At 48.4% G+C, this 27,145-nt stretch overlaps 8 protein-coding genes across 8 annotated transcripts; 3 read left to right on the forward strand and 5 right to left on the reverse strand.

Annotated features, from left to right (window-relative positions):
* Positions 1 to 180: 180 nt before the first annotated feature.
* HD556DRAFT_1439208 (uncharacterized protein) lies at positions 181 to 1,108 on the forward strand (the record flags this gene model as incomplete). The annotated part of the gene is made up of 3 exons (XM_041305936.1): positions 181 to 387; positions 443 to 769; positions 830 to 1,108. The coding sequence occupies 3 exons, from the start codon at positions 181 to 183 to the stop codon at positions 1,106 to 1,108; spliced, it is 813 nt and encodes a 270-aa protein (XP_041164338.1).
* Positions 1,109 to 1,536: 428 nt separating this feature from the next.
* HD556DRAFT_1230538 (uncharacterized protein) lies at positions 1,537 to 2,575 on the forward strand (the record flags this gene model as incomplete). The annotated part of the gene is made up of 3 exons (XM_041297361.1): positions 1,537 to 1,722; positions 1,787 to 1,964; positions 2,040 to 2,575. 3 exons carry the CDS (start codon positions 1,537 to 1,539, stop codon positions 2,573 to 2,575), a joined length of 900 nt encoding a protein of 299 aa, XP_041164339.1.
* A 4,233-nt stretch (positions 2,576 to 6,808) lies between these two features.
* Positions 6,809 to 9,379, reverse strand: HD556DRAFT_1230339 (cytochrome P450; the record flags this gene model as incomplete). Its single annotated transcript, XM_041297345.1, has 13 exons — positions 6,809 to 7,066; positions 7,129 to 7,244; positions 7,306 to 7,361; positions 7,418 to 7,513; positions 7,616 to 7,640; positions 7,693 to 7,849; positions 7,903 to 7,958; positions 8,010 to 8,394; positions 8,445 to 8,592; positions 8,701 to 8,767; positions 8,821 to 8,857; positions 8,906 to 9,006; positions 9,055 to 9,379. The coding sequence occupies 13 exons, from the start codon at positions 9,377 to 9,379 to the stop codon at positions 6,809 to 6,811; spliced, it is 1,827 nt and encodes a 608-aa protein (XP_041164340.1).
* A 1,693-nt stretch (positions 9,380 to 11,072) lies between these two features.
* Positions 11,073 to 12,837, reverse strand: HD556DRAFT_1029235 (uncharacterized protein). The gene is made up of 6 exons (XM_041295930.1): positions 12,494 to 12,837; positions 12,373 to 12,436; positions 11,755 to 12,325; positions 11,360 to 11,698; positions 11,196 to 11,299; positions 11,073 to 11,117 (listed from the first exon to the last, which is right to left on the reverse strand). Exons 1-5 carry the CDS (start codon positions 12,656 to 12,658, stop codon positions 11,203 to 11,205), a joined length of 1,236 nt encoding a protein of 411 aa, XP_041164341.1. The 5' UTR covers positions 12,659 to 12,837; the 3' UTR covers positions 11,073 to 11,117; positions 11,196 to 11,202.
* A 3,712-nt stretch (positions 12,838 to 16,549) lies between these two features.
* HD556DRAFT_1029825 (acid protease) lies at positions 16,550 to 18,199 on the forward strand. Its single transcript, XM_041295931.1, has 5 exons — positions 16,550 to 16,902; positions 16,956 to 17,053; positions 17,108 to 17,579; positions 17,632 to 17,902; positions 17,954 to 18,199. The coding sequence occupies exons 1-5, from the start codon at positions 16,629 to 16,631 to the stop codon at positions 18,036 to 18,038; spliced, it is 1,200 nt and encodes a 399-aa protein (XP_041164342.1). The 5' UTR covers positions 16,550 to 16,628; the 3' UTR covers positions 18,039 to 18,199.
* HD556DRAFT_1030315 (cytochrome P450) lies at positions 18,200 to 21,118 on the reverse strand. Its single transcript, XM_041295933.1, has 16 exons — positions 20,622 to 21,118; positions 20,472 to 20,572; positions 20,387 to 20,423; positions 20,267 to 20,326; positions 20,203 to 20,215; positions 20,012 to 20,147; positions 19,573 to 19,960; positions 19,466 to 19,521; positions 19,256 to 19,412; positions 19,179 to 19,203; positions 19,115 to 19,129; positions 18,988 to 19,062; positions 18,876 to 18,931; positions 18,699 to 18,814; positions 18,466 to 18,636; positions 18,200 to 18,414 (listed from the first exon to the last, which is right to left on the reverse strand). The coding sequence occupies exons 1-16, from the start codon at positions 20,944 to 20,946 to the stop codon at positions 18,361 to 18,363; spliced, it is 1,785 nt and encodes a 594-aa protein (XP_041164343.1). The 5' UTR covers positions 20,947 to 21,118; the 3' UTR covers positions 18,200 to 18,360.
* A 173-nt stretch (positions 21,119 to 21,291) lies between these two features.
* Positions 21,292 to 21,607, reverse strand: HD556DRAFT_1439214 (uncharacterized protein; the record flags this gene model as incomplete). Its single annotated transcript, XM_041305937.1, has 2 exons — positions 21,292 to 21,364; positions 21,414 to 21,607. The coding sequence occupies 2 exons, from the start codon at positions 21,605 to 21,607 to the stop codon at positions 21,292 to 21,294; spliced, it is 267 nt and encodes an 88-aa protein (XP_041164344.1).
* A 2,213-nt stretch (positions 21,608 to 23,820) lies between these two features.
* Positions 23,821 to 27,138, reverse strand: HD556DRAFT_1305128 (uncharacterized protein; the record flags this gene model as incomplete). Its single annotated transcript, XM_041299746.1, is given in 7 exon segments — positions 23,821 to 24,147; positions 24,203 to 24,527; positions 24,578 to 26,161; positions 26,220 to 26,632; positions 26,652 to 26,870; positions 26,924 to 26,946; positions 27,006 to 27,138. The coding sequence occupies 7 exon segments, from the start codon at positions 27,136 to 27,138 to the stop codon at positions 23,821 to 23,823; spliced, it is 3,024 nt and encodes a 1,007-aa protein (XP_041164345.1).
* Positions 27,139 to 27,145: the final 7 nt, after the last annotated feature.

Raw genomic sequence — 27,145 nt, forward strand, 5'->3', positions numbered from 1 at the left:
CTAGCGGCATATGCAGAGGATGCTCTGCGGGAAATGATCGTTCGGATAGAAGTACCGGTGCCGGGTTAGTTACATAATTGTGGTCACCGGTTGATAAGACCTGTGAGGTAATATACCCTTGTGTTTGGCATGTAAATATTCCCAGTGTGCCGGTCACACCATAGCCTCATATTCCTCTCCATGGACAATACTGTAACTCTCATCCCCTCCAACCAAGTCATCATTGCCGCCAAGGGCAATCACATCACAGCTGCAGATATCTCTCGTGCCCTATTCTATGCCAATTCCCGGATGCTGGCCATGCGCCTGTATGTCGACAAGAGTTTTGCCACTGCCATACCTGGTTATGCAGAGACGTTCTACACCCTGATGAAATGGGAGATGGAGGTAGGGAGCCAGCCATGCCGATACTCCCATGCCCTCATCCTTTTCTCTGACATAGACCTTTGCAACACCTTTCATCAATATATGTTTTATCACCCGGTTGTCAGCTACTATTCCTCAACTTCTCAAGGATGTGCTCTCAACCATGACTGCTCACACATTGGTTGATCGGCGACCGGATGTCAATGCCATTTTGCAGGATATCCGGGCATTGCGCCTTTCTGCAGATTCAAACAAATCCGATGACTATGACATTGCTCACATGCCGGACTACTTCAATGACTGGTGGAAGGAATCACTTGGTTGTTGCAGGGTTTCAGATATGTTGCCCAAGTCATCTGTCCAAGATGTTATGGATTTGGTTGAATGGCACTTTTCACACCTTGTCAGTCCATAAGATCTTGTTAACACCGGATGCACCAGATGCTCACACCATTTATTACAGCCGGATCATGTGAAAACTGGTCTTCTCCCATATATTGTGCGTGGTCCGGATAATGCGCCGGATATAATTGGTTCAAGATCTGGTGTGCCGTGCCACCAGACAACGATCGGGAGAGAGTTGCTGGATATGTTGCAGACAAGGATGATGAATCTTAGGCGATCAAGTGATAGGTTGACCGGATTGGTTGGGCCGATTGATGAAATCACACGGGCTGTGTCATCCTCACAGGCACTCATTGACTGGTTACATATAGATCACAGTGCATCCACTTCACAGTAAAGTAGAACCCAATGTCCGCCGGTATCTTGCCAATCTTTTATACCATCACGTCATATTTACCTGAATGGAAATGGAGTCTGTCTATGCAATCAGGTCGTGTGAATATGGGGCTATTTTTTCCAATGGATATAACAGTGGTGCTTTCCTGTCACTTAATTGTTTCGGCAAGCCATGGTTACAATTCCACTTGACTGGGCCTTGTACCAGACCTACCTTGCCGGTGAATTGGTGCATGAGATTTTCACATCTACAATTCTTCACCGACCGGTAAAGGATATGGACCTTGGACTCTTGGATATCGACACTTGTATTGCTTTGGAGCAGCTAGCCTATGTGATGGCCACTGCTTACTCTAACGCCGGTATGTATTCCGGCACACCTGTCTGTTCTGGTCAACTAACCTGCAGAAAGTTCATCTTAAAATAGACATGGTTAGATACAATGACGCCCTGGACAAAGATGAATCCGGTCGAAGTGAGACACGAGAAGAGGTTCTTTTGAACAAATTCCCCCCTGAAGAGGAGCACCTCTTGACAACACCATCTGTTGTCATTGATTCTGGCGGTAGAATCATTGTCTGGTATTTGCCTGGAGCACTCACCTCTATGATGATGGTTGGTCCTTTATCCTTTATCCATTTCCAGTTGTTCTTTTATCTTACCCGGATGCATTACTTAGAAAGATATTCACGGTGCCACACATTCCATGAGTGGTTTGTTGAAGCATAGCATCACATCAGGCAAGATTTCTCAATGGAGGACCCACCGGTCAAACTTCTATACAAGTCCAGATGGAATGATCACCCCCGGTTGCATCAATATATCTCCTGCATGGTTTCAGCAAGGAAGAGAGGTGCGTCAGGTCCACATGCATTGAAATCTCTGGTTGGAAGTATTGTAGAAACATGGCTTCCCGAATCTTGACCCGGAAGATGGCTTCTCGCCGGAGGTATCAGCGGCACTGAAAGGTGCTGCCGGTCACAATATTACAGCATCCCTTCAAAGGTCCGGTATCGTTGTCTCTGCTGCACTTCGAGTCATGCACCCTGATCTTTATTGGGCCGGAATGGAAACTCAAGTCAGGCTTGGTAAATGGGCTGCCAGATATGAGTTGAACGAGATGCACCATCATCTTCAACGCTGGACATCCGTTTTTAATGTGGTATCGATCATATGCAATCGCCGGACACCCCCTCATAGAGATCCTAAATGTCGACCGGCAGCATTTGATATCATGACTACTGCTGGTGTTTATCGCCCGGTTATCATGGATTTCATGAACCTTGGAATCAAGTTTCTCTACGACTCTGGCTCAATATTGGCTTCATCATGTCGACTGGTGAGACATTACATGAACGTGGAAGAGGGCAACAGGATTGTCACTGCATGGTACATGCGAGACAGCATCCACAATTTTGTTGGGACTCCGAGCACGGAGTATGCAAAATATGACCGTGTAGATATTTAGCAACTCCATGTATTGGGCCACATATATTGCTTGTCAATCTCGTTTGATATCATAGACGTACTGTATGGGTATAGACCCGGATGTATATATGAGACGGACCGGATGTTTATTCCCGGTTAATATACTTTGTATGCACCGGATGAGGCATCATGCCACCCACATCATATATTCACCCTATCCCCCGGCCCACTCGTCTCCGGTTAGTATACTCTGTATGCACCAGATACCCCCTCCATCCCACAATGCTCTTCCGGCTCATCTGTATCATCCATCTCACCTGCACCTCTATCACGCAGCGGACATCCGGCTCATCTGTATCATCCATCTCGCCTTCACCTCTCGCACACCGGACGCCCGGCTCATCTGTATCATCCATCTCACCTTCACCTCTGTCCCACAACGCTCTTCCGGCTCATCTGTATCATCCATACCGGCAAATATTTCCATTGTCCACCGGGTGGAATATCATGAGGCCCACCTGTCTCCATTTCACCCGGTACCCCCGGCCCACTCGTCTTCCATTATACCCCATACCCCCGGCTCACTTGTCTTCCATTATACCCCATACCCCTGGCTCACTTGTCTTCCATTGTGCTTCACATACCGGCCCACTTGTCTTCCATTGTGCTTCACATACCGGCCCACTTGTCTCCATTGCACCCTTACCCCTGGCCCACTTGTCTTCCATTATACCCCATACCCCCGGCCCACTCGTCTTCCATTGTGCTTCACATACCGGCCCACTCGTCTCCATTGCACCCTTACCCCCGGCCCACTCGTCTTCAATTGTACTTCTCATCCCAGCCCACCCGTCTCTATTGTACTTCGCATACCGGCCCACCCGTCTCCATTGCACCCCATACCCCCAGCCCACTCGTCTTCAATTGTACTTCTCATCCCAGCCCACCCGTCTCTATTGTACTTTGCATACCGGCCCACCCGTCTCCATTGCACTTCATACCCCCGGCCCACTCGTCCCCATCATACCCATCTCCCTGGCCCACTCATTTACATTGCACACCATTCAGCCGGCCCACTTGTCTCTATAGCTCATTGCATTCACTACTATTTACATAGATATCCTATATAGTACATTCCTATACTACCATCTACACTATATACCACCGGCCCATCCGTTTGCAACAGGTACACACAACCCTGCAGCCCACTCGTCTACCATGGTACAATTGTTGCCATGGGCCCACATGGGCTGGCCCGCCTCTATTGCTACATTGTCACCCTCAGCTGTCCGTCTAATACGGGTGAATTCACTGAAGGGGCTCAATATTTTACCTTTAGCGCAGTCCCGTAGGATTTCGTCGATTCGCGGTAGGGGGTGGTTGTCCGGCACGGTGTTTGCGTTTAACGCGCGGTAGTCATTCACCCATCTGGGTAGTGCTGTAGGGTCCTTTTTCGGTATTAGGAAGGCTGGAGAGACAAATGCGCTCGACGAAGGTCGCAATCGTCCGGCCTCAATGTGTTGGTTCAGAAGGGCATCCCATGCTTCGCGGTACTTTCTTGGCATATTGTACCTTCTGCATTGTATAATTTTATTAGGGTCCTTTAGGGTGATCCGGTGTACGACTTCGGTAGGTAGTTGGTCGATATGTGGGATGTCGTCTGGAAATCTGTCCTCGTATTTCCGTCGCATTTCCCTATCAAGACGATCCAGGTGTTCTTTGTTGGCTTCGATGAACGCCAGGGTGTCAATCCGTCGTCAGAGCAAGGTAGCTATGTTTGGAGCTTCGAAGGTGGTGTCCTTCTCGTGGTTGTCGTGTCGCTTCTCTAGCACACATTTGAGCTCATCCACAACCCTTTTTTGTTGTTGTCGTAGCTCGTGACGAGACGGAATCCGAACCTTAACCTGCGGAGTCCTTTTGGGTGGATTCAAAAGATCATAGTTCGAGTCTTTGACGATACATGTTCGACTGTCGTGATCTATAACAATGCAATTGTGTGATAAGAAGGGGCCTCCGAGGAGGAGCGGAACAGCGAGGCTCGGCGCAATAATAGCGCGAATTGTACGTGAAGTCCAATCATGATTAACAGACGAAGGGGAGAGAAGAACGTATTCGGAAAAAGAGAAAGGAGAAGAGGAATTGTTCATAAACGCTGAGCTTGCTTCTATCTTTGTATGTAGCCTGCGTTTGCGCAGTCCCAGTTTGTTGACGACGTCTTCGTCAATCAGAACTAAATGTGACCCATGGTCAATTAAAGCGTCGACACGCTCGAAAGAATCGGAAGAGGGCCCTGTCAAGAGACAGGGCCATAAAAGATGGGCGACTTCAAAAGGGGCTACGCACATTTCGTCTTCGGAATCAGATCCGTCATCGAGTACCGTTGATGGCATGACAGCTCCCACAGGTCCTACAGCGGCCACAGCCCTGGTCTTCGGCTTTGCCGCGATGGCATCAGACTCTGTAAGCGTTTTGTAGGCTGAAGCGTCAGGCGCGCCATCGGTGCACTCCTTCGATTGATGGGACATGTAGAACTTGCGACATTTGAAGCAACCTCTGTGTTTCATCAGTAACGCGCGTTCCAATTCCGTCAGAGATCCTAAACGTGAAGACGATGTGTGTGTCCTGGATAAGGAGGGTTTGTTGTACGTAGATGTGGTACATTTGGAGGATTTATACAGATCCTCTGCGATCTCCTTATGGGCAGCAAGGTCCTCAAGGCGCTTGTCGTCGAGATGTTTTACTTCCTCGATCCAAGCTTTGAGAGTCAAGTCGTTCGCGAGATTTGCTCTGAGTACGGGGATTGTCAGCTCGTCGCAGATGTTTGCCTCGAGCTGGATCCGTAGTCTATCATCTTCAAGATGCGCCGTGGTTCCGTATAGTAAGGCGTTTTGATTCTGTAGTTCCAAGGCCCATTCGTAGAACGGACGGTTACCTTGTTGAGAACCTAAGACCTTTCTACGCAATTTGGTGTCCCAGTGGCTTTCAAGCCACGCATCTTTGAGAGCGGTCATGTATTCTTGGAACGTTCCCGCGTCCAGTACAGCTCGTTGGGCCAGGTACCAAGTATGTAGACGTGCGTCTAGCATCCCAAACGCAACCATCTTCACCTGGTCGTCGGCTTCGATATCCTTGTGCATGAAGTACGTCGTGCAGGCGTTATCCCAGTCACGTACGACTTCAGGATTGAGTTCGCCCGCCAGGAGTTTTGGTGGTTTGTTGGGCGCGGACTGTTCTACTTTAGCAGATCTGGTCATTTTGTGAATGTGAGAGCGGGATATATGCGTATCGTTGGTATCGGATTCTGAGGAGGAAGAGTTGTAGTACTTTCTTTTAGGGATAGTACGTCGGATGGGTGCGTCGTTCGAGGAGATAGACGTCAGAGGGGATAAGGATGGTTCAGGAGGTATTGGAAAAGGTTGTTGTCTTTGGTTCCTTGCGCGTTGTCGCGTGATCAAGGGTGTAGAGACGGTTGGTTTCCTTCGTACGGAAGGCAGTTTGTCAGGTTAAATAGCGGGCGGGGAGCCCGGTGGTTTAGACAAGAGTATTATAGCGAAGGTTCAATGGTCACCAGTTTCGTTTCTGTTAAAAAAAAAGTGGAACCTCGCCAGGGAAATGGCGGGGAACACTAAACGGATCGGGCGAAGTAACAGGACGAAACTGTGTATTTCTAGAACGTTATATGGAAGAGCAGATGATGGTAGGTAGGAGACCCGAGTCTGGCGTGAAGTGATACAAATGGGCGTTTTATATATGGGGAAAGTCCACGTGATGTGATACGGTAAGCATGTGATAAGCGTCCCAGCTTACACCATGCTTAGTTTAATAAAATTGGATTACCGCCCTTTTAACAAGTTTGACACATCGAATTCGCGACCAATTGTCGCGACCACTCAGCAGCTCCACTGCCATTCTACTCCGAGCTACGCTCGGCCCAGCCCGACTACTAGTAGCCTTAGCACAGACGCATGCTGGAGGTAGATATGCATATATACTAAGCACAAGGGGTGCTGTGGTTGCAATATTCAGCAGAATGCATGAGACTCATAACATTTGTTTAGAATAGCACGTCATAGATCGAAATGTGTCCCAAAATGATTACTTCTCGATGTTTCAACTTTGTTTGAACAAACAATTTGTTCACGTGGAAACTTTACATTCATAGGTCATTTTTCAAACTTGCAAGAAAAAAATACTGGTTATCATGATAGTATGGTGAAGCTTTGTGTCTGCATATAGCAAGAAAATCGTATTTAGTCACTGTATGACTTCGACGTCATCTACAGCTTCCATCTTGACCCACATACCACCCTGCGAGGAAGAACCCAGTTAGATGACTGCAAAGTATGTCAGAGAGACTTGCCTCGGCATAAAGCATCACGTGAAATTTCGGCTTGAACCGCTCGATCGCCTGTCGACCGTCTTTCTCAGCCCACCACGCAGGTGGGCACATTGCAGGCTCGGGGGATAATGCAATCGCAGAAAATTTTTGCAGCAAACGAATAAGCATGAACGACATTTGGTTGTAAGCAAACTAAGGTACGAAACAGTGTGTGAGATGCGTGCAGGTAATGAATAAGTCCACGAGCGACGTACTTTTTTCCCTAAGCAGATCCTCGGTCCCGCGTTAAATGGGACGAAAATAAAGGGATTAGCAAGTTGATATTTCTGCATGCGCTCGTCGAGCCATCTATCCGGATCGAACTCCAACGCTGGAACACGAAGTCCAATTGAATCAGTAATTTATATGTAGACGAAGTTCAAGCACCTTACCGTCTGGTCCCCATAGATCTGTTCTCCTGTGCATAAGGAACACTGAATAGATGACCCTGAAATCGTTCAAGCAGTCATGCGATCAATCTAAACGATCAGATAAAACACGTACATGACTCCCCCTGGAACAAACAGTGGCTTCTTCCCAGGTTCGGGGGATGTCCATGTGGTGTCATGTACGGCTTCCCTGAAAGGTCGTAGTTCAAGTCTAGCATCTTTGAAGTAGCCTGGGAACATACCTCACATCAAAGGGGCTAGGAATTTATGGTAAGACGATCTAATTCGGCTGAAATCATATTCAATCACTTACAGGGCAGGGAAAAGGCGCATCGTTTCTAAAACAGATGAGTGACATCCCTACGTCCGACAGGAAACAAATATATGCACCATTGAGAACGGCCTGGATGTACTTCATCTCTTTGATATCCCCATATGTGGGCATGCGAATCGGCCCAACCTTCGATATTATTTCCTCCCTAAGTCGAGAGAGAATCTCTGGATGCATCGCAAGTAAATAAATAGCCGAAGTCAATGTCGAGGCTGTCTAATATTGTTCGTCACCAACATGGATGACCCAAAAGGTAATTGCAAGCTCACTGTATCTCTTCCTGCCAGTAATATGTTCAACGTTTCATCTTTGATGACTTTGAAGTCTGAAAAGAATATTTTAACAACAGAAATTCCCAGGTAACGTGCTATCTTACCTGAAGTCAGCTTTATCAAATGGTCCAAAAAGGTTTGGTCTTCCGCAATGTTATTTACGTCTAATTTAGCGGCCGTGCTATGCCTCGCCAGAGCGGCTTTGAGGATCGGATCTAAAAATTCGTCGATCACTTTCATATGTTGCGCGGTGCTGTCAGCAAAAATCTCAGTCATTTTCCAGGCCGTCCCAATGATGACACGACGACTGATTGCATGCTCAGCTTGAGAGACAGCATCTGAGAAGGCTGCGGCAGTGTCTCCCCGACCCTTGGTATTTGTGGATTGTAGCGTGTTATCGGGGAAAGGAAGTTCGACAGAAAGTGAATCGGTGCAATGTCCAAACAGAAACTCCGATGCAGAGTCGAGGGTAAATCTCGAGATGAGATCCTGTAGTACTTCATCAACACAAGATGTCAAATGCCGACTTGAAGTCCTACTTGGAAGTCAATTGCCAAGTCCATTCTGGAACGGTCCTTTGCCAAGGCGATAGCACGATTCGCATGACGGTCAAAGATCTCAAAGTGGCTTATCCGATCATGGGTGAAGAAAGGTCGTGTCATGGTTCGGTGAAACATAGAAGCACGCCTAAGGTTCCCTATTAGGAGTGATCTTCAAATGCACAGCTCACTTCCATGTTTCACCTGGTGGCACAATCGATCCATCAGTCGCAACATAAAAGGCTCTCTAATTCACACTTTACCATCCGAGTTAAATACACCCGTTCCAAAGACGGAGTCAGCTGCTTCTCTGAACTTTGCACCTGCATCGAGTCATGATTCATCACATGTAAATAAACAACATTTATGGGCATACCTTTCACGTAGTTATGAAAATCGGTTACGAGAATTGTCTGCCTGGAGCTTGGTTGCATCGTCTTCAAATATAAATTGGAGCTTACCTTTACGTGCTGGGGCTCCGTGGTCACGATGTAGTCCTCCCATAAGCACCGATAATTCAAAGTCGGCCCAAGTTCCTTCATCTCGTCCAACACAGGTTGTCCTGGACAAAATCAAGCACGAACATGAATGCATGAAACAAAAACTATACCAAGGTATTCGACCTTAAACCTCTGGATCGTGTTCAATAACTTGTCCAGATTTCCAGGCCATCTGCCCTGGATACAAGGAACGAGTCTGGCACCGAGTCGAGTGGCCTTTCGTCGCTGCGATATCACACCCACGAAAATATAAGCTGCAAGCCACAGAGGCGCTGCACCCAAAACCACCACCGACAATAGCCACGGGGAGACTGGAAAGCCTTGCAGACAGGCCAGACGTCCTATAATAATGACGGAAGAAGCGGTCGGAAAAATGACAGAAAGCAAACCACGAGTGAGGTAGGCCACGCCAGGACTGACCCAAGATCGTGACATAGCTTTGATATTGCTAGTTGATGACCGAGATCCGGCAGTTCGAAGTCCTTAAAGCCAAGATGCCGTGTCACAGGTGATAGCTTGGTTACCAGAACGCCGGGTCTGCAACGAGTATAGTACTGCGCTTTGGTAGGTTTCTTAAAAGCTAGATAAAGAGCTTGCGTGGCAATTCGTGGGAGGTGACTCGTGGCGACATCGACGCCGTCCGTCCAACGCACAAACGACTTCTTGGTAATTCGACTCATCTGTGGTGCCAAGACAATGCATTCGACATGCAACGGCGTCGAGCGAGGGAGACAGTACTGTGCTGCAAACCTTGTGCAAACCGAAACACGACGACAGTAATCTGATCAGAACTTGCTTGAAGTCAGACAGGGCGGGACTTCTGTTAATATCAATATCCTAATCAATAGGAGAGTCTACACCCACATTTCACAGCCAGCGCCATATAAGAGGAATTTGAATATCCGACACAGTAACCAGATATCTCGACCAGCCTTTCTACACGACATGCACGTGCGCGGTAATTCACGTTACGCTCGTGAGGGTGCCGCCATTCGATGGGTCATGATAAGACATATCCGTCATAGGACCACCGGCCCCAAAGGATTACTTTGATGTAAAATGTGTCTCAGACAGAGGAAATGAAATGGCAGTCCAAGCCATGCGTTGCCTTAATAGCGTTGTTGGCAGAATGCAGAATGGCAGATGCCATTAGGGCCTAGGCAGTGGCTCAGCCTGAGTGGGAATTACCAAGCGGTAATTGCCGGCAGTATACAGCCTTGAAGTTGGCAGTATTTGTTCCTACTAAAAATTCGACATGTCTGTATCTTGGTATGAAGTTGGCAACCATCATGCCCAAGGGCTGTTTGATTGACGTACCGGATATTCTCGACGGTGGCCGCATGCATCGACTGGAGTGAGTCAGAGAAAGGGCCGAAAACGCTCACAATACATTTCGCCGACCTGTGCCACGAGGCCAATTCCTTTCGAATCTCCCCCTATGCTAGTTGCTTGGTCGCAATCATGCTTAAATCAGGCAAATACCATCAGGAAAAACCTCCCACCCGAATTTCAACCAAGTATTCAGTACTAGTAGTTCGTGGTGGGACACCACCATGTCAAGGAACGGCCCGGAGCGCACTCACATTCATATTCAAGACCTTCTGGCAAATCATGACACGCCGCCATCACAGCGAGTAATTGGGAACGGGCCTCACGTGTTTCGTTGAGGTTGAACGTTGAGTATCTCACATATTTCATATTGCAAAACATTCTGGAGAACAATCGCGTTAGCACATCGGCGGTTCATTAAATCAACATGGTTGCACTTATTTACCACCCATACTTGATCGTGCGTGCATTGGCATAGCCGTGCCAATGGTGAGACCGTTATTCCTTCTTCACAGGCAGTCACGACAGCGAATTCCTAACCAGACCCTCCTCTTGGGAGTTTTCCGTCGGCGTGCACAAAGTTCGATGGAACCTTTTGCATCACTTCGAGTGGTTGGACATGGACTTTGCTCCAAATCATCTTGTTATCGTGTCTCCCTAATTGCGAGTGGATATACGCGACACTCTTGTTCAGCCCGTGTATATTCTATCAATCGAGGTGCGACTCAAACAACAACAAAGACTTAGCTACTGAAGAATTGATCATTTAGTGAGTACTGTTACACGTCCGACGCTAAAGAATACCTGAAAGAATTGACCAGCACGACAAGGAAGATATCCCACTCTGAAGACAAATACCAAACGAGCAAACGAGAACGAGCATCATATCCGGTGACCCAAAAGCGAAAGGTTTATCACATACATAGCAATCACCAGTTGATCTTCTTCCGACCTCCACCTCGACCTCCGAAGCCCCATCCAATCTGGTTCGCAATCTTGATCGCGACGCCAACGTCCGACGCAAATCTATTAATACATCATCAGATCAGGTATTAACAACTTAGTTCACGATGAATATACACTCACGCCCAAACAGTCGCCGGGTTCTTTTGAAATTGTCGTCCAACCAGGACGACATCGGCTTGACCTTTATCAAGTACTCCTTGGGCGATCTTGCCATCGCTAATCGACCCGACAGTCCCGACGACAAGCTTATCCCCCACAGCTTGTTTGACTGCATGTGCGAAAGGTGCTTGGTACGCCGGGCCGCCTTTCACGATGGCCTTTGGGTGGTTACCACCGCTGGAGACGTCGAGGAAGTCAACGCCATGCTCGGCAAGAATACCAGCAAGTTTGACGGTATCTTCGACACGCCAAGATGGTACATTTGGAAGTGCTTCTTCAAGCCATTCAGTCGCAGAAATCCTAAGTGCGAGCTATGATTCAGATCAAGTAAGAACATCATATGGACTCGAAAATACCTCAGGAAGAGAGGCATGTCTTCGGGAATAACGCCACGGATAGCATCCACGATCTCGAGAGTCAAACGAATGCGGTTCTCGAAGCTTCCGCCGTATTCGTCTGTGCGCGTGTTGCTGGTGGGGCTCACGAAAGCGGCGAGCAAATAGCCGTGTGCGTTATGGATTTCAATGACGTCAATGCCAGCTTTCAATGCTCTCTTCGCAGCTTCTACATATGCGACGACGAGCGCCTTGATCTGCGCCTTGGATAGCTCCTTAGGCACTGGGAAGATGTCGTTGTAAGGAACCGTAGAGGGCCCCCATACATTGTCTGGCCATCCGCCTACGCTCTCAGTCGCTGCCATACCCGAATGTAACCACGGCACAACGGTGGATGCTTTCCTGCCGGCGTGGCCAAGCTGAATGCCAACCTTTTGGTTTTGGGAATGGGCAAACTCGACTATCTTGCGAAGGGGCTCGATTTGGCTATCTTTCCAGAGTCCTGAGTCATCGGGGCTGATGCGACCCTCTGGGACGACCGCTGTCGCTTCGATTATAGTAAGACCAGGACCTCGGGTGAAGATGCCACCCACTGGATATCATGAGTATTTCGATCATGTTCGAGATTCATAGACGTACGGTGCGCCATGTGCCAGGATGTGAGATGACCATCGTCTGCAGAATATTGACACAGTGGAGATAGCTACACGAGATTGAGATGAGACGTCAGGGGAACGCGTCGATCAATATGACGACCCACGAAGATACGGTTGTGGAATGTCGTCCCTCTGATCTTGATAGGCTGGAACAATTTTGGTATAGGATTTCCATCAGGCTGGGGGTCAAATGCTGTGCCTGCAGCTGGGACCTGCGCAGGGGTAAAATACGGGATGGCGGGTGCAGGCCTGTTTGCTGGAGGCTGCATATTGAGGGAGTTTGTAAGGAAACACCTTCCATGTCTTCCATGCTATATATACCAACCACCGCTCAGTTAGCGTCTCAGGATGTCGCAATCTCACTAGATTATTCAGCGCTTAGTGAGATACAGTAAGCTCTGAGATCTGATGGATTAGAATGCATATAAATAGATGATAAAGTGGTTGCTATGAACGTATAAAGATAAGATTGGACATTGCATACCAGATACATCCTTCGACTACGTCCCTTTCAACCAGTTGAGACGCAAACGGAGACCATGGACTCATCGGGGATGACACTCCACAAAGGAGTTCAAGAAGTTGAAAAATTTGTAAGAACCAGTCCAAGAGTAGTCTGAATCGAGTTTCACGATCCACGAAGGATACGCGAGCCACGAAGTGAACTCAAGGACAAACCAGTGTCATCGCATATATCCCTCATACGCAAGGAGAGTAACGACATTATGGTAATGTAGTCACCTCCAGCCGTGAGCGGATATTCACGAAGCCGAGCAGAGACGCTCATCGGTAGGGTAGGCACCGTGGGAGGATACCTCGACTGCAGTCTGCATGTACCACCAGAACTCAGGTTGATTCCTGAGGGCGACGAATGTACATGACATCTAGCGAGTTAGATGTAAGAAATGTACCACCAAAACTCAAGTTGATTCCTGAGGGCGACGAATGTACATGACATCTAGCGATTTAGATGTAAGGAATGTACCGCAGCAAAGGCCCGGGGACTTGAGCATCTGCAACAGAACCTCTCTATGTCCCTGAGCGCCATTGTGAGAGGCGCACGCGCGATAGGACTGCTACACGGTGGACACTAGTTTGCCCGATCCCCGCAACGCTTTCAAAGCCTCTCATTCTCGCCCTCCTCTGCCGTGACAGGATCTTGGGGATGTGAAAACGAAGCTGCTTTTCTGGTACGTCGCGCAGCTGATTACAGCCGGGCTCTGCTAGAGCCAATCGAGGGGGATTAAAATACTCAGACCTTAGCCCGCTCAGAAATGTGGATGCATGAAGCAACCTGTACGTGATGAGCATTCGTGGCCTTCGAGCTGGTTGAGGAAAAGAATTGGTTTGAAGTCCGTCTGGCTTATAACGTCAATGTTCAAACTCAGCGCTTAACTCGGGCGCTTAGTACTTTTGAGTTTTAATCCGTCTCTCCTCTGTCCTACATGGAAACCTCGCAGGCGCTGATTGACACAGAATTCATGACCACACTGTCATGAAAACAGTTGAAACGTCCATCAGAGCAAGCACTGATTCTGGCTGAATTTCGAACTGTATGAGATACATTCGATGAAATTTATCTATACCCACGACTGGTAAACATGCGCTCGATCAACCTGGTCGCATCGGTCATGCCAGGAGATTTCCCTGCAAAGTATATTTCGCACAATGGTGCAGTGGCAGAAATGACAGGATACAAACGATTGCAGTTTTGTCAGGTGGTGTCAATGGATGAATGCGCGGGTCCCACTGACGAAAACATGTCTTTTCCTGACTTCAAGGACGGTCCCAATACAACCAACACCACAGTTGTCAAAAAGATTGTGTCACAAGGAGCCGATTATCCAGGACTCCCCATGGCCGCACGACCGCTCCAGCTTTATGTCCTATGCATCTTCATTTGCGGCCACCAATTTTACCTCAGTTGGTAAGTCATCCCTTCCGACAACTATGACATCAACGACAATCTTGACACCCTCGTCAATGTAGTCCTTCAGCTCACCACCCACATGACTACCTATCAGGTTGGATATGACAGGTCGGCTTGCTTGAGGGACATTCGTACTATCAGGTTGGATATCCTTTCATGCTGGTCAGCATGGGTACAGATGACGATATGGTCTTCTTTGTCTTTACTAGGTCGCCGTACAGCCAACATAGCGAACTTTATTGGTTGCGAATAAGAAGGGATCTGTTGTCTTGAACACACTATGGAGGTCGCAAACTCAGCAACGCGAATACAACAGGAGTGGCAAGATACAGCAAAGGAGAACCGAAGTGAATTTAATCCACCATCTTGTTGATTGCGGCAATGCGATGGTCGCACGAAGTCCCTCTACATGCGGACGCTCAGGGCTGATGAGTTGGCGAGATATCTATATGATAACCGACATTCGAATGGGGTAGAATTCAGGATCATGGCGATTTGAAGTGGATGGGACTTCATATGGACAGCGTGAACATCAAGAGAGGGCACCACATGATTGAGGCACTGACACCGGATACGCACATGGTGTATTTTCGAAAATGGGCCGCCGAAGCAAGTGCTGCTAGATACGGAACACGATCTTCCAGAGAACTGCCTCCCAAAGCGCAGACTTCCTTATCATAACTCGCTTGGGTCGTAACGACGGCAATCGAAGCTGTTCCATCGTTTACAGGCGCAGCCGGGGTGGTCTGATGATAATATTGATGATGGCTCAAATGAGCACTGCTAGCGAATGACGCACAAGCAGGGCTTACTTAGCGGCTCGACCTATTAATCTGCTGCTGGTATGGATTCAGTACGGGATAAAATTGATGTCGTAGTATGCAATGTAATGATAATCCAGCGTACCAATCAGAGATGTCGATGAGGAGAGAGATTCCGAGTGCACTGGACTTCTACAGCAAGTGCTTTGATCCCATATCGCCTAACCACCTTGTACTCGAAGATCTTCCGATGATGCTTACGGCCCCTCGTAGATCCGCCCGCTATTAAAAGCATCATTTCGAGCACAAGGATGCAAAGCCTGCGATCGGAGCAGGTCGGTGAATTTTTGGAATTGCGTTCTAGATCAAAAGGCTCCAGGTGCCCGACAAAGTTGCGCCACATGGAAAGTGTATTAATTACGAGGAAGTCATGAGGATGCTTTGCGATGCATATCGTGGTCAAATTGATGAGGAGTGGGCTCAGTTCTCCCGTGTGCACCCCGACCGTCACGTGCATGATGGTTGTCGATGATCATATCTACTGCAATCAAACCATAATCCATAGACAATTGTTGGGCGCTTCTGAGTTACAATTTTCAAATGCATTGCTTTTCTATTCAGTACTCGGTAAGTACTCAGTAGCCTTAGCAGTTCATCATAAATTTTACTCATTAGTTTGGCTTGTCAACGGGCTTGATGCCACCACAGGAGTTTCATGAAGTTTCTTACCACCAACAAAAATCATTCGTATCAATGCGTTGCTAGCCAGTGTCCAGGCGGCCTCGTTCAAAACGTTGAGTACTCCACAGATTCTGACCCGCGGTGCGTAGGCAGCCCTCGATTATCGCATAAGTGACGTCACTGTACGGGCTTGGTAACTGCCAGACATAACGTGCGTGTCACGTTAGGTCTCCAAGCCGCAATACTTGAGATCATAGCATGAAGATTTCTCGTTACCTGGGGCGGTACTGGCTATGTGTGTGGTTCTCCATGGTGTGTTTTCAGTTACACTGCTATTATTAATTACAACGAGTCTGAAAATGTATAGCCCTCATGCACATTTCGGGAAGGTTTGCCGTGTTAACGGGGGACAATGTCAGGGTCATCTACCAACTCTGTTTGATAGGCGAAACACTATGTTCTTTGCACTAATTATGGAACGTGGTAGGCAACGTTCTTGATCATGATGGCGATCTGGAATACCGCCATGCTCACAGTCCGGTCAATCATATGCTACTGCTGATCAGTTGTCAAAATGGAACTCTGGGCTCTCTAATCTCTATAGCAATGAATCATTTTATTGTGACGACGGCATGCAGCAATATTGATTTTGGAAGAGGGATTTTTGCAGGCAAGCTCTTATCGACATCTCGTAACCCCCTAGGATAGGACGAAAATACAGCACGTTCCGAGTCCTACACGACTCGATACTATGGGTATCGCATGGTTAAGGTGGAGGCCACGACATATATAAAGTCTTTGCATTCATGATTGAAGCCTCACTTCCAGCTGATCTCATTCCTCACCCAGTACCTTCAAATCTTCGAGATGTTCCCTTCCAAGACTCTCCTTTCTACTGTTCTCATTGCGCTGTCCGTTGTGGACGCGTCCCCCCTGCGCCGTGAATCTTCGTCAACCCTCGGCTTCACCGCTAGAGTGAACGCTAGGGCTGATACTCTCAATATCGCTGCCGCTGACAGGGCTCGTGCTCAGGCGATGCAGCAATCTGGTCACAAGCGCGCTGGCAGCTCCTCGTTCAGCATCACTAATGCTGCCACTGTTTACACTGCCCAAGTTGGTGTCGGCAGCCCTGCAAATCAGTGTAAGACTTGTTGTCGGGTGGCCCCAGATATCTTCGACTAAATAAATTTTCAGACACGCTCCTTATTGATACGGGCAGCTCCAACACCTGGGTGGGTGCAAATACCCCATACAAAACCACCAGCACTAGTGTAGATACTGGCAACTCTGTTGTACGTCTTTTCACGCCTTTTGCTAAAAAAAAGTTGCTCATAACAACTCTTTAGTCCGTCAATTATGGTTCCGGCAGCTTTTCAGGAGAGGAGTACTTGGACACAGTTACTCTCAGTTCTGGTTTGGTTATTACCGGACAATCTATCGGTGCCGCAACGACTTCAACAGGCTTCACTAACTTCGATGGAATTCTTGGTGTCGGACCGACTGACCTGACGCAGGGCACCGTTTCCAATGTTGATTCAGTCCCCACTGTCACCGACAATCTTTACAGCAAGGGTACCATTGGCACTGAAGCACTCGGAGTCTACTTTGCTCCTGGTGGCAGCACTGGCGAGCTCACCTTTGGTGGCTCCGACAGCTCAAAGACGACGAGCTCAGTAAATTACGTCCCTCTCACAACCACATCGCCTGCTAGCAGTTACTGGGGCATCGATCAATCGATCACCTACGGTAGCTCCACCATTTTGTCCGCGACTGCTGGTATTGTCGACACTGGCACCACCCTCATTCTCATCGCCACTGGTATGTCAAGTTAGTTATAAACAGGTCACCCTGACTGACTGGATAATACTAGATGCATTCCAAAAGTACCAATCTGCTACTGGTGCTACGGTGGATAACAACACCGGCCTCTTGATGATCACCTCTGCGCAGTATGCCAACCTGCAAACCCTGAACTTCAACATCGGTGGTGTCAACTATGGCCTCACCGCCAATGGCCAAATCTGGCCCCGTTCCCTTAACACCGACATCGGTGGTAGCAGCGATAGCATCTACCTTGTCATTAATGATATAGGTACCAACTCTGGTAGTGGTCTCGACTTCATCAACGGTTACTCATTCCTGTATGTATCTAAAGACTTTCTTTGTTATAAAGCTGATCACCTGCCCTACAGTCAACGCTTCTACTCTGTCTTCGACACCACTAACCACCGTGTCGGCTTCGCAACCACTTCGTCTACCTCTGCGACCTCCAACTAGAACAATCATTTATTAATCTGACACTCATACAGCGAATATTTATATATAAGAGCCATATTCTCGGAATTCGATGGAAACGTTCGTTGTTTGGGATGATAGGGTGTTACTTATAGGGTCTGTTTAGAACAGCGCGTCATTCTTTGAAATATGTCACAAAATCATTACTTCTCGTTCTTTACAAGGCTGCTGATATATCAATTGTGTTTAATAAAAAATCTGTTCGTGTGGAAGCTTTATACTTGTAGGCCATTCTTCAAACAGAAAAAATACTGGTAATATGACATGTCGATGTGCCTGTATATAGCAAGAAAGTCGTATTTAGTCACTGTATGACTTCGACGTCATCTACAGCTTCCATCTTGACCCACATACCACCCTGTGAGGAGAACCCAATTAGATGGCTGGAAATCATATCCGAGGGACTCACCTGGGCATAAAGTGTCAAGTGGTTTCTCGGCTTGAATCGTTCGATGGCCTGTCGACCGTCTTTCTCAGTCCACCACGCAGGTGGGCACATTGCAGGCTCGGGGGATAATGCAATCGCAGAAAAGTTTTGCAGCAAACGAATAAGCATAAACGACATTTGGTTGTAGGCAAACTGAGATACGGAACAGGGCATGAGACGGGTGGAGGTAATGAATAACTCCACGAGCGACGTACGTTTTGCCCCAAGCAGATCCTCGGTCCCGCGTTAAATGGGACGAAAATAAAGGGATTAGCAAGTTGATATTTCTGCATGCGCTCGTCGAGCCATCTATCCGGATCGAACTCCAACGCTGGAACACGAAGTCCAATTGAATCAGTAATTTATATGTAGACGAAGTTCAAGCACCTTACCGTCTGGTCCCCATAGATCTGTTCTCCTGTGCATAAGGAACACTGAATAGACGACCCTGAAATCATTCAAGCAGTCATGCGATGAATCTAAACGATCAAATAGAACACGTACACGGCTCCTCCTGGAACAAACAGTGGCTTCTTCTCAGGTTCGGGGGATGTCAATGTGGTGTCATGTACGGCTTCCCTGAAAGCTCGTAGTTCAAGTCTCGTATCTTTGAAGTAGCCCGGAAACATACCTCACATTAAAGGGGCTAGGCATGTATGGTAAGACGACGTCTGAAATCAAATTCAATCACTCACACGGCAGGGAAAAGGCGCATCGTTTCTAAAACAGATGAGTGACATCCCCACGTCCGGCAGAAAACAAAGATATGCACCATTGAGAACGGCCTGGAGGTACTTCATCTCTTTGATATCCCCATACGTGGGCATGCGAGTCGGCCCGACCTTCGATATTATTTCCTCCCTAAGTCGAGAGAGAATCTCTGGATGCATCGCAAGTAAATAAATAGCCGAAGTCAATGTCGAGGCTGTCTAATATTGTTCGTCACCAACATGGATGACTCAAAACGTAATTGCAAGCTCACTGTATCTCTTCCCGCCAGCAATATGTTTAACGTCTCGTCTTTGATGACTTTGAAGTCTGAAAAGAATATTTCAACAACAGAAATTCCCAGGTAACGTGCCACCTCACCCGACGTCAGCTTTATTAGATGGTCCAAAAAGGTTTGGTCTTCCACAGTTTCATTTGCCTCTAATTTAGCAGCCGTGCTATGCCTCGCCAGAGCGGCTTCTAGGATCGGATCTATAAATTTGTCGACCACTTTCATATGTCGCGCGGTGCTGTCAGCAAGAATCTCAATCATTGGCCAGGCTGCCCCAATGATGACACGACGGCTAATTGCATGCTGAGCTTGAGAGAAGGCATTTGTGAAGGCTGCAGCATTGTCTCCCGGACCAGGCTTGGTATGTGTGGATTGTAGCGTGTTATCGGGGAAAGGAAGTTCGACGGAAAGTGAGTCAATGCAATGTCCAAACAAGAACTCCGATGCAGAGTCGAGTGTAAATCTCGAGATGAGATCCTGCGGTAGTTTTTCAACAAAAGATATCAAAATGCCGACTTGAAGTCCTACTTGGAAGTCAATTGCCATGTCCATCCTGAAACGGTCCTTCGCCAAGGCGATAGCACGATTCGCATGACGGTCAAAGATCTCAAAGTGGCTTATCCGATCATGAGTGAAGAAAGGTCGTGTCATGGTTCTGTGAAGCCTAGAAGCGCGCCTAAGGTTTCCTATCAGGAACGATCTTCATATGTATGGCTTACTTCCATGTTTCACCTCAATCGACGCGTAAGTCGCAACGTAAAAGGCTCTCTGAATCACACTTACCATCCGAGTTAAATACCCCCGTTCCAAGGATGGAATCAGCCGCTTCTCGGAACTTTGCACCTGCATCGAGTCATAAGTCATCACATGTAAATAGACAGCATTTATGATTTATGGGCATACCTTTGACGTAGTTATGAAAATCAGTTACAAGAATTGTCTGTATGGAGCTTGGTTGTATCGTCATTAGACATAAATCGGAGCTTACCTGAACGTGCTGGGGCTCCGTGGTCACGATGTAGTCCTCCCATAAGCACCGATAATTCAAAGTCGGCCCAAGTTCCTTCATCTCGTCCAACACAGGTTGTCCTAGACAAAAGTCAAGCACGAACATGAATGCATAAAACAAGAACTATACCAAGGTATTCGACCTCAAGCGTCAGGATTACGTTCACTAACTTGTCCAGATTTCCAGGCCATCTGCCCTGGATACGAGGAACGAGTCTGGCACCGAGTCGAGTGGCCTTTCGTCGCTGCAATATCTCATCCACGAAAATATAAGCTGCAAACCCCAGAGGCATTGCACCCCAAACCATTGCCGACAATAGCCATGGGGAGACTGGAAAGTTTTGCAGACAGGCTAGACGTCCTATAATAATGACGGAAGAAGCGGTCGGAAAAATGACAGAAAGCAAACCACGAGTGAGGTAGGCCACGCCAGGACTGACCCGAGATCGTGACATAGCTTTGATATTGCTAGTTGATGACCGAGATGCGGCAGTTCGAAGTTCTTAAAGACGACACATGGAGTTAAGAGAGGATGCCGCGTCACAGGTGATAGCTTAGTTACCAGAACCGCGGGTCTGCAACAAGTATAGTACTCGGCTTTGTAGGTTCCCTATAAGTCAAAGAAAGAGCTTGCGTGACGAAGCCGCGGGCGCTCAGCGTAGCAATTCGTGGGAGGTAACTCGCAGCGATACCGACACCGTCCGTCCAGCGCACGAACGACGTCTTGGTAATCCAACCTATCAATGGTGCCAAGGCAATGAATTCGACGGGCAAGTGCGTCAAGCGAGGGAGACAGTGCTTTACTGAAAACCTTGTGCAAATCGCAGCATGACCACAATGAACTCCGGCTTGAAGTTGGACATGGCAGGGCTTCTGGGTGTTGTGGTCAATATTCTGATCAACAGTAGAGTCTAACCCATACATTTCACAGCCAATATCGAAACCAAGGAGCTTCATCTCCTTTTGGGTCCAGGAATCTTCCTCTGGGGAAATGTCCGAGGGCACGGTAGCCAGATAATCCAGAATGGCGGTATCTCGACCAGCCCTTCTACGCTTGCACATACACAATAATTGCGCTTGCGACGATGCCACCATTAGGATCGATGCATAGTTCATGACGAGACATCCGTTATAAGATCACGGTATCACTCTGATGCCAAAAAAATTGCCTCAGACAACGGAAATAAAGCGGCAATCTGCTTTAATTTCAGTGGCATCGATAACAACCCAAGCCGCGCGTTGCCTAGCTGCTATCATGAAATTGGCGAGTAACCACACTATCGGATTCGTAGCTGGGCTTGATTGGTTTGAGAAGGACAACATATTTGCGATTTAGACATAGATATGGCAGAGATCAAAGGTTCGAATGTCGACGAATGGGACTTCTCAAGATGGCCTCTCGGATTCGCATACCAGTTGCTCGTAACCTGATCCTTCGCAGGCAGGTCCCGACTCTTCGCAAGCCGAGCAGTGGCAATCTGGTCATTGCAACTTCAGAAAATCTTCCTCTGCAGATAATTTTGCATCGGCTCCTTGTGATGACACCGACACTGACTGGTCGACCAAGTCCTTGTCCGCAGATGTTGTTATCTGGTTTGAAATCCATATAGTACACGGCCGAAGAATAAGTAGTCGATTCCAGTGGTGACTAGAAATTTCTAGCATGTTTCGACTAGAAACACACAGGTGATGGTCAAAAACATTTGAAAATAGATGTGTGAATAATCGCGGAACCTACGATATGCGCTATCGCGATAGCTATGAGAAGGTCCTAGTCAACGTTTGGTATCTCCCACACGTCCGATTGAGATACTACGAAAGGCCTAGCTAGATGTCCATGTCAATATCGGCCCATCATGCATCATGATGGACAAGGGCTTTCACTGACAGCCCTAGGAAAGCAGGACCCTGCGGCACCGCCGGCACCAGAACTTCTTTTCCACGATTCATCAACGCTAGGATGAGCCTGAGCAGTGGGGTCCGTAGCATTGAACACCCTTGTGCCCGCTACTACTATAACAAATGATGTGGAAGACTGTTTGACCGAGCCTGCCCTGGAGCCCGTCCCAGGAGGTAAATTGATTTGCGTAACCACTGCCGGGTTCCGAGCTATCCATCTGAATCATGGGGATCCGTGACGCTATCTGTCATACGTTTGACCGAACAACCACGGTCAGCCCCGGATGGGCAAGCAGAAGCGAGTATCAGGTACCCTGCACAATGCATTGACGTTGTCAGCACACTTCAAAAAGCTTCAAGTCCCACGAAATGTGAGTCCTCGTGCCAACAACGGGGTACTATTCGGAATCATAGTTCCTCTAGCCCTTTCGTCGCGGCTGCCCACACTTTAAAACGGACAACCGAACTATCCGAATGCATTCCCAGACTATGCTTATTCGTTGGCCTGCCGTATCTCCAGGGATGACCGCGGCAACATGTACTCACACAATGAGTGGCGTATGACATGCATGCATGCGTGTTCTTTCCACAATTTTGTCTGCCGGTGTGGTATCTTCCTGCACGATGTTAGCTGGCGGGGACGAGATCTCCGTTCAAATGTTTCCGTCCCTGATTTGATTGTGCGCGTATATGCGCATCTTGCCAGACGCGGCGGTGGCGGGCGTCGCTCGCATCGCCACGGATGCTAACGTTCTCCTCACCTAGGGATTCCAATGCATCTGACACAGGAATAAGCAGTAAGATACGGTTCGGTTTCCTGTACGACCGGAAACCCACTCGGATGCCTCGAAACCCGAATTTGATGCTCTCCCGTCTCCGACAGCGAAGCGTATCCACATCAATTTTTTGATCAGACCATTGATATATCGACCTTGATATTGATGGATCCCATTGATCCATTGCCTGCGATGAAGCGACATCTGTCTTTAAATTGTAATTACGAAATACATATGTACTGTGTGGACATTTCATGATATCAAACGCAGGAATCTATACATGAGTGGCACTATTAAATGGCCCACTACTGCTTGAGCGATCAATCATTAGTTATAGAGAAGAGCGGCAAAAAAAGAGTGTGGGTGTCGAAAGTCGGAAAGAGTAAACACGTCAGATAGCCTGAACCACAGAAAATCAAACCAAGAGCAACCGACGAAACAGGCACGAGGTATCCAGATCCAATGCCATGCGTATATATGTACGTGTGATGGTGACATGAAATGAGTAGGAATAGGCAAAGAGAGGGATGACACCACATGCGAGACGGCGGGCCTTGATAATATCTATTAGATTACAGGTGACATCGTTCCATGCGTTTTGCTTTGCTGCAGGTGATCTCGGAACACTCGTTCCCTTTCTACAACTCACAAAGTCTATGCAGCAGCGGTACGACTGGGATTGCGAGCGAGTGTCGCACCCGTACGTTGTGCTTGAATACTGCTGAAGCGTTGAAGCTCCTCGGGCTTCATCGTAATCTTGGATCCGAAGCCGACTTTGCGAGCAGCACGGCGGATGAACGACACACGGTTCGAGTATAACGATTCGTGGATTGAAGCAGCGCGAGATTGGGTGCGAGTGATGGGGACACCAGTGATGGCCTGTGCTGCTTGTGCTGCCTCGTGACGTTGACGAAGCTTCTTGATAACAGTGGCCTTCATCGCAAATTTGATCCAGTCGAGAGGGGCAAACCAAATGATGTTCTAGGGATTCATGAGTGAGCAAAAGCACAGAAAAAGGCTCGATAGATATACGTACCCAAACCCACACAATACCAATCCATCCACCTGATATCGCCTGGATCTGCGTGAAGCCGAAATTGGCGTAGGCGGCGATAATCGAAGACACGAGCTGCGCAACGCAGAATGCTCCGAAGAGAGCAACAGAAGGGCGCTCCATGAAGAAGAAACCGTGCGAACGGGTGACGAAGATCAACGCTTGCGAGATGATAGCAACTTGGAGGTAGACGATCATGTGGAGCTGATAATCATTGGAACCAGAAGGAGATGGATTCCCGTTGAAGGTGACACCGAATTTGTCATAGAAGAACGTAGTCTCCAAGATGATGGTGACCAGTGCCACACTACAGGATATGATTCAGTTCGACAGCGATGTGGAAAAAGTATTACTTACGTCGAGGCAGTCAGGTAGATACCATAAGCGACGGCATACGCGAAGATCTCAGCGAGGTCCCAAGAATCAGGTGTCATTGAGGGCAAAACGCGGTCAACTGAGAGTGTCATGATAGTACCGTCATTCAGCAGGGCAATGATCAGGACCATGAAGGGAGGGAAGTCGAACTTGAATGCGAAGGCAAGGATCGCGAAGCATACAACAATACGGATGGTGACAGCGCAAGCGTATATGGAGTAGTTGCGCATACGCTGGAAGATGACACGCGAACCGCGAATAGCGTGGACGATGGTGGAAAGACCGGGTTCGGTCAGCACAATATCAGCAGCACCACGAGCAGCGTCTGTGGCACCCTCAACAGCAATACCAACATTGGCACGGGAAAGAGCGGGAGCGTCGTTGGCACCATCACCAGTCATGGCACACAGGTGGCCAAGACCCTGGAGACGCTTGACGATCTCATATTTGTGCTCAGGGAACACACCAGCGAAACCATCGGCATCCAAAATCATCTCATCAAGTGACAAGTGTTTGCCACCAGGAGCGGGGCCGTCCTTGAGAACCTTGGCGGGATACATGTGATCACCGAGACCAAGACGACGACCAGTCTCCTTCGCAATTGCAAGCTGGTCACCGGTAACCATCTTCACCTTCACGCCGAGAGCAAGAGCATCATCGATGGTCTGCTTGGTGTCTTCACGAGGGGGATCGAAGATGGCAAGAAGACCAATGAGCTCGAGACCGTTACCTTCACCTTCTGGGTCTTGGCCGTCGAGCTCCTCGTATGCAACAGCGAGGGCACGAAGACCACGCGTAGCGAATTCCTCAACATCAGCTTCAAGTCTATTCTCAAGCTCCTCGGTCTTGTTGCGCGAGCAAAGTTCGATGATGATACCAGTCATACCCTTGGTAACGCGTTTCAACATGCCGGACGACTCTTCACGGTAAGTGATCTCCGTGCGTTTGTCAACGGGGTTGAAGGGCTTGAAGTCAAGGAGTTTAATTCCAGCACGAGCACGTGAAACATCACCGAGAGCCTGAACAACAGCCGAATCAATGGCATCCTGGTTCTCGGTACGAGAAGCGTAGGCAGCAAGGAGCATGACATCATCGGCAGAGAAGGGCCCGTATGTGCGAATGGTGGCCCTATCGATGGTAAGTTTGTTGGTGGTCAACGTACCCGTCTTGTCGGAGCAAAGGATGGTAACACCGGCCAACTCTTCGATGGCGGTGATACGGGTAACAATGGCTTTGTGCTTGGCCAATTGTTGGGCACCCACGGCAAGAGTGACGGATAAGACAGTTGGCATGGCAATGGGGATACCACCGATCAAGAGCACCAATATATTGTTGAGACCACGACGGTAGCTGTAGCGGAAGCCCGCATAGAGTACGAGAATCTCTGCGAGCACAAAGATGCCGATCGATACCAAGCAGAACGAGCCAATCTGGGCAAGAATCTTCTGCAAATGACCGGTAGTGTCATCGTCTTGGCCCACGAGGGAAGCAGCCCGTCCGAAGAAAGTGTTGGCGCCAGTGGAAATTACGACACCTTCCGCCTCACCCTGCTTACACGTCGAACCCCTGGGAGTAGATTGTAGACTTTAATGCCAAGCACTGCAGTAAACCGAAGATGACGTACGAGAAGCACTGATCACCCAACTTCTTGCTCTGAGGAAGAGACTCGCCCGTAAGGGCAGCCTGGTCAATGGAGACGTTGATGGCTTCTGTCAAACGACAGTCTGCGGGAACAATGTCACCGATCTTGAAAGAGATCATATCACCGGGAACGAGTCCTGAAGATTCGATTTCCAACCAGGAGCCGTTACGTCTGACTTTTGCTTTGGGAGCGAGGGAATCCATAAGTGCCTTGACGGCATTACCAGCGTTACGCTCTTCATAGAAACCGATGGCGGAGTTGATGAAAAGGAGAAGGACGATACCGATGAAATCCTCCCAGTCTGGTGGTTGGCCATTACCGTTTGATAATACAATGGCGACAAGTGCAGCTCCCTCCATGACCCAGGACAAGGGATTCCACATGAAACTCAAGAACTATTGAAGAGAGGTAAACGGAAGCGCTGCAGAAGTGTGCAGCATAACATGCCTGTAAGAACGCATTTTGTTCTTCCTGCTCAAGCTTGTTGGGACCGAAGAGTTCGATACGACGCTGTGCCTCTTCATCATTGAGACCATCCTCGCCACATTGAAGGAGCTTGAAGACATCCTCAATAACGATGGTCTCGAGGTCAACCTTTTCTTTATCGTAGAGGTCTTCCGCTTTCAACTCAATCTAACGAACGGGTTAAGAAAGCAATACTAACTGCAGGCACGGCAACTACTCACCAATGCCATGTCGACATTTGCATCTGGGGTAGAAATGGGCTAACGTAAGATCGGGGAGCACGGTCAGAGGGTAAAAACCTACGAGTTGGTTTCTCTTCGTCATGAGTGAATTCCTTGTACTCTCTTTTCTTCTTTTCTTCTGGAGAGGGTGAGCGGACAACAGGCGACTCTTCGCCTTGTGGACCGGGCTCCTTGGCCACGTTTGACGCGGACATGGGAAAC

The sequence above is a fragment of the Suillus plorans genome, assembly GCF_016647745.1.
Source record: "Suillus plorans strain S12 chromosome Unknown HD556scaffold_9, whole genome shotgun sequence".
Taxonomy (NCBI): domain Eukaryota; kingdom Fungi; phylum Basidiomycota; class Agaricomycetes; order Boletales; family Suillaceae; genus Suillus; species Suillus plorans.

Coding starts and splice junctions, on each gene's coding strand:
- HD556DRAFT_1030315 (XM_041295933.1), bottom strand. CDS start 20,946: ATGTCACGATCTCGGGTCAGTCCTGGCGTGGCCTACCTCACTCGTGGT. Junction 20,327..20,386: donor TTTTCATAACTACGTCAAAG/GTATGCCCATAA, acceptor GACTCGATGCAG/GTGCAAAGTTCCGAGAAGCG. Junction 18,815..18,875: donor AGATCTATGGGGACCAGACG/GTAAGGTGCTTG, acceptor TTCGTGTTCCAG/CGTTGGAGTTCGATCCGGAT.
- HD556DRAFT_1029825 (XM_041295931.1), top strand. CDS start 16,629: ATGTTCCCTTCCAAGACTCTCCTTTCTACTGTTCTCATTGCGCTGTCC. Junction 16,903..16,955: donor CGGCAGCCCTGCAAATCAGT/GTAAGACTTGTT, acceptor ATAAATTTTCAG/ACACGCTCCTTATTGATACG. Junction 17,054..17,107: donor TAGATACTGGCAACTCTGTT/GTACGTCTTTTC, acceptor ACAACTCTTTAG/TCCGTCAATTATGGTTCCGG.
- HD556DRAFT_1029235 (XM_041295930.1), bottom strand. CDS start 12,658: ATGCAGCCTCCAGCAAACAGGCCTGCACCCGCCATCCCGTATTTTACC. Junction 12,437..12,493: donor CATTCCACAACCGTATCTTC/GTGGGTCGTCAT, acceptor AATCTCGTGTAG/CTATCTCCACTGTGTCAATA. Junction 11,699..11,754: donor GACATGCCTCTCTTCCTGAG/GTATTTTCGAGT, acceptor GCTCGCACTTAG/GATTTCTGCGACTGAATGGC.